At 39.4% G+C, this 10,005-nt stretch overlaps 1 protein-coding gene across 2 annotated transcripts in view; it reads right to left on the bottom strand.

Moving 5' to 3' along the window:
* Positions 1 to 940: 940 nt before the first annotated feature.
* EPS8 (EGFR pathway substrate 8, signaling adaptor) overlaps positions 941 to 10,005 on the bottom strand; it is a 208,135-nt gene continuing 199,070 nt past the window's right edge. For both annotated transcript variants that reach the window (XM_068969707.1, XM_068969706.1), the window contains 3 exons: positions 5,705 to 5,885; positions 4,413 to 4,542; positions 941 to 2,145 (listed from right to left, as the gene is read on the bottom strand). In XM_068969707.1, the coding sequence (XP_068825808.1) occupies positions 2,029 to 2,145; positions 4,413 to 4,542; positions 5,705 to 5,885 (428 nt within the window). In that variant the 3' untranslated portion in view covers positions 941 to 2,028. The remainder of the gene's footprint in view (positions 2,146 to 4,412; positions 4,543 to 5,704; positions 5,886 to 10,005) is intronic.

Here is a 10,005-nt window from a genome sequence, read left to right as displayed (position 1 = left end):
TGTCGTCATCACCCTAAAGGATGTAACTACTTCCTGCAATTACTACCTCTGTGATATTTTCCTCTGGAATTTTATAGCATAAAGACATAAATGACACCAATTCTTTTCGAATCAGATTATGCTATACTGCACACAGGTTATTTTAACTTTCCTATCCTAATTCCTTTTGCCTTATCTCTACATTTTCAGAGATTTTCCATAAGGGCTAAGCTATAAATGTGCATCAGGAACCTTCCTGGTGGTCCAGTGGTTAGGACTCTCTGCTTCCACTGTGGGGTGAAGATGGGTTCAATCCTCAGTCAGGGGATTAAGGTCCTGCATTCCATGTGGTATGGCCAAAATATTTTTTAATTAAAAAATTAAAAACATTTAAAAATAAACACACGTGCATCCATGCTTATGAAATGGAAAAGATAGATGATAATTATTATTCTGATGTTTGTCTCACTTTGTCTGAGGGACAGCGCTTTGGAGGAACTGAGAAATGGAAAACAAGAGGCTCTCATATTCCTCATGATTTGGGGAAAATTAACCTCTAGGAAGCTAATCCTCCCCACATATAATATACAGCTCACAGGTTACTGTAGCTCTCTATCAAGGCGTTTATATGGCAGCACTTCATAATCACAAATGCGGGGTGTAAGTTTGTTTCTACTACTGGGATCAACTGGACTTGCTGGGAGAAGAAAATGTGATGAAATAAGAGAGGTGGAAGGAAGAGAAACAACTGAGGAAAGTAATCTAGAGCAGTTTTTACCCACTCAGAACTTCACTGGAAATCAGTTTAAAAAGGAAAAAAAAAAGTGGGTCTCTGTTTTTCCCATTCCACTCAACCATGATCCCCATTCTTCATGCCAAAGGTCCCTTTTGCCAATGAGACAGAAGCCATTTATTAACATACAGCAAATACTGTTTATTGCAGACTCTCCAGCTGACTCATGTGAAAAAGGCACTATGAAAATTAATGAAACTAGATAATCTCTCTAAATGGGTTTATGTTAAAATATACAACATTCTTACATAACATCTGTTTTATATATGTGAAATAATATAACATTTAATGACAAAAATCATGTTTCCAAAAATAACTTTGTTGAAGGTTAGGTCTCTTTCTTTTCTCTACCTAGAATCTTTCACAGGATCAAAATATGTGTAGATTATTTCTTATTACCAGAAAAACTTGACATGGATAAACACATAAGATGGCCCCAATTTGCTTTTAACTACTTATATCAATATTCAGGACTGAGGCCTTCATTAAGCAAAATACTGTAACACACACCAATGCAGGCTATTTCCTGTGACAGATTTTGAATGTATGTGACCTCTTTTACACTTGTGCTTTCTTAATATATAAGAACACAGTATAGGTAATAAGCAGAATATAAACTAAATCAAAATACAAGCTATACAAGGAATTGTGAACAACAGAGCCATGACAAATAAAATGTCTCAGGAATGTTCCAAAGGTTTCTATTTGTATGTCCAAGGCCTTGTTGTACTTTACAATTCATTAAATGTTTCAATTTTTTTAAACTGTTGGCATTAAGAACTTTAAATAAATCTAAATAGTCTATATGTCCAAGAAGAGACCTAAGTAAGCAGAGACTAGCCTAAAGTAAGCTACACCCTGGATGATACACAACACAGTCACAGGCGAAACTAAAAATATTTAGATTTTGAATCATGGGCATATCTATCTTTTTGTTTTGCTGCAATTAATAAATTCACCACTGTCAAAAAAAATCTGCTTATGCATTGAGCCTGAGATGAAATAATTAATCCATTAAAGGAAACCTCACCTTGGTCGAATATGCAAAATATTTCCCAAGGTCAAAAATTCTGCTTAAAATTTTTAATTTTAATAAAAATAATGGGCCCAGAAGCAAGTCCTCTGCTTACTTAGGTCTGCATTGTTTCTTTATGGCGATAGATTCTGTACACCAAGAAGACGACTCTGACATTCCTGTCATGGCTTCTTAAAACAAAGCATGGTGGAAACATGCCAAGAATGATGGAATTTTGAAACTAATTAGTGATGCTTCCCTCATCAAAAGACTCCACTCCTGAGTCGCTTGCAGCAGCACTGATTTTTTCCTGTCGTCTTCGCATAATTTCTTGCAACTCAGAGCTGCCACTGTTATCCTGAAAAACAAACATGGTTCAGACAAGATGGTTAGTGGTTTGTGAGGCTGCAGATCACATAATGAAATGGCTCAGGCTAAAAGTTCTTTGTGTTTTTCTTCTCACATCTCTTGGCGGGGAACTGAAGGCTGCCCTTCAGGTAAGTGATGATTTGGACTTCACTAACCTCACTTTTTCACTTATAGTGTCTAAAGACCATTCATTCACCATGCTTTCACTTGAACATGTTAAAGGTAAATCAGTAATGCATGTGGAATGCTTTAGATTCCCTGGGAGAAAGAAGAGATTGTACAATAAGCACAAAAAGATGGTAACTTATCAAAGAATGCTCTTTAGGTCAAGCAAGATATTCATCTATCTGCTGTAGGGGATTCTGAATCAGGCCCAAAGACTGGGCTCAGAAAACACCAAGTTTCCCCACACCAACGGGTTGTGACCATCTGACATCTTGTTGGTTTCTGTCCTTTTGAAGTCTGACCTACAACCCCTGTGCACCCATTATAATCCTCTCTCATCAACAGAGGTCTCTGGCGACACACAGGTGAGTAAACAATGAACTCGATACAAGAGAAGGGCATGATGGGAAGGTGCCTGGGGAAGATGCAGAACCTCAGGTAACAATTCACATCCAGAGGAAGAGGAACAAGAGGCCAGGAGGACATGGGCAGTCAGGGAAAATGACAGCAATAGGGAGTCGGGACGGAAGGAACTCAGAAGTGTTAGGGTTATGGAACTTACTTAACCCGTAGTGGGTAATTTACACATTCTCAATAAAAGCAGAATGTATAATGGTAACTAAATAGCCTGAGGAAAGATATAATCCCGATTCATATTCAACAAACAGAAAGCCTAATATAGGACCAAGCAAGATCAATGTGGTAGGAAAAATTTCCAAGGGAAATATTTCTCCTGACTGAGAATGGTTACAGGGTTGCATGCACGAGGCTATTTTAGTACGTTATTTAACTGTTGAATTTACACAATATACCTGCTAGAGATAATTGTGTATTGATTTCACACCAAAGCCTATATCCTTTCATTTGAGTCTGAGTTTAATTTTCACGAAAGCTATTAAGAACTGTGAGATGTAACAGAAACTACTACCTTTACACAGCCCATGTTAAGTAGAGAAGGATATTGGAAGCTTAAGTATATCCAATCTGGAAAAAATTTACTCTCCTGCTTTCACAGAAACAACTATACCTAAGGAATTATTCTTCAGGACTCTCTGTTTCCAGTGGTCCCTACCTAATATTTTCCCTCTGATTATTTATATGTATAAGCAGGTCTAGGCTTATCTGATAGCTCAGTTGGTAAAGAATATGCCTGCAATGCAGGAGACCTGGGTTTGATACCTGGGTTGGGAAGATTTGCTGGAGAAAAGATAGGCAACCCACTCCAGTATTCCTAGGTTTCTCTTGTGGCTCAACTGGTAAAGAATCTGCCTGCAATGTGGGAGACCTGGGTTCGATCTCTGGGTTGGGAAGATCCCCTGGAGAAGGGAAAGGCTACACACTCCAGTATTCTGGCCTGGAGAATTCCATGAAAAGTATAGTCCATGGGACTGTAAAGAGTCAGACATGAGTGAGCAACTTTCAGTTCACTAAGCAGGCCTAAGGCACACAGCCACGGTTTTAACACTTTATAACCTCTAACCTGGGTTTCCCTGGTGGCTTAGTGGTAAAGAATCTGCCTGCCAATACAGGAGACGCAGGTTTGATCCCTGGGTTGGGAAGATCCCCTGAAGAAGGAAAAGGCAATCCACTCCAATATTTTGCTCGGGAAATCCCATGGATAGAACAGCCTGGTGGGCTGCAGTCCGTGGGGTCACAGAAGAGTCAGAGACGACTTAGCAACTAAACAACAGCAATCTCAAACTTGCTAGAATCTACAAACTAAACGTTAAGGACAGGCAAAAATGTTCTGGCCTCTTAGGTCATTTATTCACTTGAAGTAAATGAGTAAATAAAATTTCTACAGACGTAGTTAGCACTTATAAAATGAAAGCATTAGGCTTTTTATTAGACATCCAAAAACACATGAAGCTTCATTTTGCAGGCACACTTAACAATAAATTAATCTCCCTAAAAGTGGTCACTGATGACTCCAGTAATAGATTATTAAACCTGATTCAAGTTGAATTCAGCTCTGTATGAAAGGCAAAGAGAGTGACAATATGGACACAAACATTATTTCCAGAGCTTTCAAACTGCAGTCCACCCTCATGACTAATACAGATCAACACCCTCTTAGGTTGATAGTCATACCTCTAATGCAGCTTTCTGAACAGTGATTTGGCTAAAGACTCTGGCCCCTTCTGGACAGACGGTTCTCAGTTCATCTTTATTGAGAGAGAAAAGCTGTGCACCATTTAATACTCCAAGACTATTAACAGTCCTGAGAAAACAAAAGAAAGAAAAGAAAAAAACAGAGCATTAAAAATACTGTCTGAACTCGTGGTGGCCAAGGGGCAAGGATGAACTGAGAGTCTGGCGTTGGTAGATGCAAACTATTACAGATAGGCTGGATAAGCAACAAAGTCCTACTGTACAGTACAGGGAACTATATTGAACATCCTGGGGTAAATCATAATGGAAAAGAATATTAAAAAGAATGCATATAGATGCATAGTTAAGCCACTTTGTTTATAGCAGAAATTAATACAACACTGTAAATCAACCATATTTATATAAAAATAAATTATAAATACATACATACATACAAACTGTCTGGAAAAAAGCAAAAGGAAAGTTTCTGGTCCTCTACAATCTCTCTTCTCTAGGTGTTCTATACACTGCAAATCATAAATGGTACTAGAGTGCTTAGGGCAATAAGATCACTAACCATAAGCTATCAAAAAAGAGCCATCTGGGTTTATTATTCTTATTATGTAGTAGCAATTCCTTGAAATGTGGTGTTTTGTAGAAGGAATAGATAACTTTCTAGCAGTCAGGCAACTGACTAACCATTCTTTTCAGTCATAGGTGAGTCCCATGTGTCAGGTTCTCTTGAATACGTATTGCTCAAAGAGTTCAAATACACATGTTCAAATATGTGTACCAAATATACACAAAATATTTACAATTTTTTAATAGAAATATGGAAACTTCACTATGGATTTCCAAAAGGAAAGGCTCTATTAGGTTATAACCCATGATAAGTAATGTCATCTATTTTTTTATTTGCTTGGGGTCCACATGCTGCAACAGGAGGAAAGTTTCTGCTTTGTGTCCTCTGTGGCCTGGGGAGTCTAGGTTAAGACCACAGTCTACATATGTGACCTTCTGAAAGATAAAGACAGCTGCCAACAGATTGCTTCAGAAGCCAATGATGAACAGACACCACCATCTAGAAAATGGGGTGCCAACGAAAGACAGTTATTTCCGGGCTTCTTGCAATTCGTTTTTTAGCTATAAATGGCTAGAGTTATTTCCTAAGTGTGATGGATGCAGCTTGGGTTCTCACGTTTTCTAGGAATCACTTGTGCATCTTAGCGATCAAACTGAAAACACTGCATGTTTCACGCACAGAACTGTAACGGATCCCCAGAGAGACTTACACAGGGTTGAAGCCCTTTGACTGCAACCACGTCTTCACTTCCTCTGGGGTGGAGTCATAAGTGATATTGACAACTGGCACGTTCTGCCGTGGCACGTGAAACTTCTTCTGGGCGGCGCTCCGACCAATGGTCAGTCTGTGGATAAGTTCATCCTGCACTTCTTCCATCTGAGATTTCCTCCCTAGATACCAACACAGAGGAGCTTATTATTTTTTTTAAAAGCTCCAACGACTCACTCTCTCTAGGACTCCAATGCCAACAATCTTTGGACCCCAGCAGGGCTGACAATCTAGTATCCCTCCTATCTTCCCTTCCATTCTCACCAAGCATAAACTTCATAATCAATTATTAAAATCACTCCCTGTTTCTTCTCTGTCTTCATTGTATTCATTTGGCAAGACCCCCACCCTTGTTAAATCTTACTTTCTTATTCTGTGCTACACCTGCACACCAAATAGAACACAACAGTGCTGAGTGAGCTCATGTTAATTTCATGATTATGAATCTCCACTGGGTGGTTAATGCTCCCTGATAATCACACTACATTTCCTGTGGCCAGTGGTTTTCAACTGGGTGGGGGATTTTGACTCCAGGGGACATCTGGCAACAGCCAGAGACACTTGGAAGATGTCACAAATGGGGGTCAAGAAAGAAGGAAGCTACCATCATGCAGTGAGTAGAGGTCTGATATAAGAAGACAGGCTGCAATGCACGCAGGTCAGTTTCCTATAGTAGAGAATTACATAGCCTCAAACGTCCACAGGGCTCAAGGTGAGAAATCCCACTTTGGACCATACAATTGCCTGCTGTTAGATAAACATTTCCTATGTTCTTCCTTCTGTGAACCTCCCAACACCCAGTCTCCAATCCTCACCCTGAGCTGATGATCTCACTTTCATCATTTCTGAGTAAAATAAAGAAGTTAAACTTAGATCCCTAAGTTTCCTTAGCAGCTCCCCCCCCCTAAGATTCTCTAGTAGCTCTCCTCACCACCAGCACTACCAGCACTACCAACACTTTCCCTGTACACTCTGCCAGCTGTCCTTTATTACACTATAGACAAGTGACTCCACAGTCCTCAGGCAACCCCTCCACAAGTGCACTAGACTCCACGTCCTCTGTCTATTTAAATCTTCTGACAGTAACTTCCCCCTTCTTTTTCCATGTTATCAATTTTCCTCTGACTGAATCATTTCAACCAATTACAAACATGCTATTATTTTGTTACTTCTCTCACATTTAAATAAGTCCCCTTTTTTTTTTTTAAAGGTTTTTAAGTGGACCATTTTTAAAGTCATTACTGAACTTGCTGCAAACATTGCTTCTGCTTTTATGTTTTGGTTTTGTGGCCGTGAGGCATATGGGATTTTAGTTAGCTTCCTGAGTGAGGATCAAACCTGCACCCCCTGCATTGGAAGGTGAAGTCTTAACCACTGGACTGCCAGGGAAATCCCTAAATAAGCCCTTTAACCCCATGTACCCTCTCAGCTACTGCCCATTTCTCTGCTCCTCTTTAAACAAAACTAAAAAATCTGTCCAGACTAGCCTGCTGAAACTCCTGTTCTTCAGTTTCCCCTTAAATTCACTGCAATTAGGCTATTGGTGCATCTCTCCACATCATTTTGCTAAACTCCAATGGTTGATTCCCAATCATTTACTTATGTCATCCATCAGCAACATTTGAAGGAGGCAACTTCTCCTTGAAACACCTTCTTATGGCCTTCAGGACACACACACGCTCTGATTTTTCCTCCTGTCTCACAGGCCTCAGTATCCTATTCTTGGAACTGTCTCATCTCCCTAACCCTCCAGGACTCAGTCCTTAGACCTCTTTTCTTGAGGCACTCTCTGCATCAATGATCACTGTGGGTGGTCTCATGGCTTTAAATGCCATTTAAAAGCTGCTGACTACCCAAAATATTTCTGCAGTCCAGGCTGGTCCTCAGAACTCTAGACTCATATTACACCAACTCTCTGCTTGATATATTCATTTGTATGTCTACTAGATATTTCAAATGTAACATGTCTACATTGGAATAACTCATCTTCTCCTGAAGCTTGCTTTTATGCTAGACTTCCCAACTTAGTTGGGAATTCTATTTTTCCAGTGCCTCCAGCAAAATACCACTGAGGTATGCCTGATTCCCCTTTGCCCTCAATTACATCCAATCCACTGGCAAAACTTGTTGGTCCCACCATTAGAATACGCCACACATCCAACCACTTCACTCCATCTTCTTTCTGTTGCCAGCTTGGTCTGATCCACCAGCCTGTTCACAGATCTCTTTGCCACTTCTCTCCATGATCCCACCCTTTGTTCTTCATTCTTTTCTCAATACAACAGCTAAATTGATCCTTTTAAAACCTGAGTCAGAGACATACACATACATATTTGTAGTATATCACCTTCAAGGATTAAATACAAAGAACTGATACAGTAATCCAATTTAACTAACTTGGCAAGTGACAGTGACTTGGTCACTAAGGGAGCTTTTGTGACCACTCTTCTGATTCTTTTTTCAGGGAGAGTATTTCAGAAAGTATTTGATGCCCCTGGGAAATAAGTGAAAGTGTGAAATAATAAGATAGTGTTATTTTAGCCTATTTTTTTTTAATTCCTCAAGTACCCAGGAAAGCTTTTGAAGAAAAAAGAAGTCAAAAGAAAGAGAAATAAGTGAAAGGAAGAGAGGGAACGAGGGAGGATGAGAGGCTAGAGAGAGAGGAGATATCACCAATGGTTACATTTAACTAATACACGGCATGCATTTTATTAGTTAACTCTTTTAAATCACCATGATTTAGTCACACTGCCATACAACAGAGAAAACATCTCAGAGAAATAATACAAAAAGTATCACCACAGTAAAAGATTTATTTCCTTATCTGTTGACTTAGCCACTACACTACAGGACCATCTCCAGTCTAAAGTACAACCTCTTTCCAGGGAATATAGAAACCTCTTGTGATGTGTTCCTGGCTTTGGTTTCCACTTGCAATGTTCTAGCATATAACAACACACTAGACTAACTTTACACCTCTCTCTAAAACAACACTTCTTATATCACTAAAGATTAAACTCAAATAAAAAGAGTAACATTTCAAAGGAAGCAGAAGACATGCAAAACAACTGAAGCACTGATCTCTTCAAAAGTGGGAAGAGAAGAGCCTTTCTGAAAACTATGATGAATAGAACTGAATAGCTTATATGACAACAGAAAACAATAGAATGGGAAAGACTAGAGATCTCTTCAAGAAAATTAGAGATATCAAGGGAACATTTCATGCAAAGATGGGCACAATTAAGGACAGAAGTGGTATGGACCTAACAGAAGCAGAAGATATTAAGAAGAGGTGGCAAGAATACACAGAAGAACTATACAAAAAAGATCTTCATGTCCCAGATAACCACAATGGTGTGATCACTCACCTAGAGCCAGACATGCTGCAGTGAGAAGTCAAGTGGGCTTTAGGAAGCATCACTAAGAACAAAGCTAGTGGAGGTGATGGAATTCCAGCTGAGCTATTTCAAATTCTAAAAGATGACGCTGTTAAAGTGCTGCACTCAATACGCCAGCAAATTTGGAAAAACTCAACAATGGCCACAGGACTGGAGAAGTTCTCATTCTAGTCCCAAAGAAAGGCAATGCCAAAGAATGTTCCAACTACCACACAATTGCACTCATCTCACATGCTAGCAAAGTAATGCTCAAAATTCTCCAAGCTAGGCTTCAACAGTAAATGAACAGAGAAATTCTAGATGTTCAAGCTGGATTTAGAAAAGAAAGAGGAATCAGAGATCAAATTGCCAGCATCCACTGGATCATAGAAAAAGCAAGAGAATTCCAGAAAAACATCTACTTCTGCTTCATTGACTGCACTAAAGCCTTTGACTGTGTGGATCACAACAAACTGTGAAAAATATTAAAGAGATGGGAATATCAGACCACTTTACCTGCCTCCTGAGAAATCTGTATGCAGGTCAAGAGTTAGAAGTAGACATGGAACAATACACTGGTTCCAAATCAGAAAAGGAGTACATCAAGGCTGTATACTGTCACCCTGTTTATTTAATTTATATGCAGAGTACATCACACGAAATGCTAGGCTGGATGAAGAACAAGCTGGAATCAGGATTCCTGGGAGAAATATCAATAACCTCAGATATGCAGATGACAACATCCTAATGTCAGAAAGCAAAAAGGAAGTAAAGAGCCTCTTGATGAAAGTGAAAGAGGAGAGTAGAAAAGTTGGCTTAAAACTCAACATTCAAAAAACTAAGATCATGGCATCCGGTCCCATTA

Source organism: Capricornis sumatraensis, chromosome 4, assembly GCF_032405125.1.
Source record: "Capricornis sumatraensis isolate serow.1 chromosome 4, serow.2, whole genome shotgun sequence".
NCBI classification, from domain to species: domain Eukaryota; kingdom Metazoa; phylum Chordata; class Mammalia; order Artiodactyla; family Bovidae; genus Capricornis; species Capricornis sumatraensis.
This window is presented reverse-complemented; position numbering and strand designations above follow the sequence as displayed.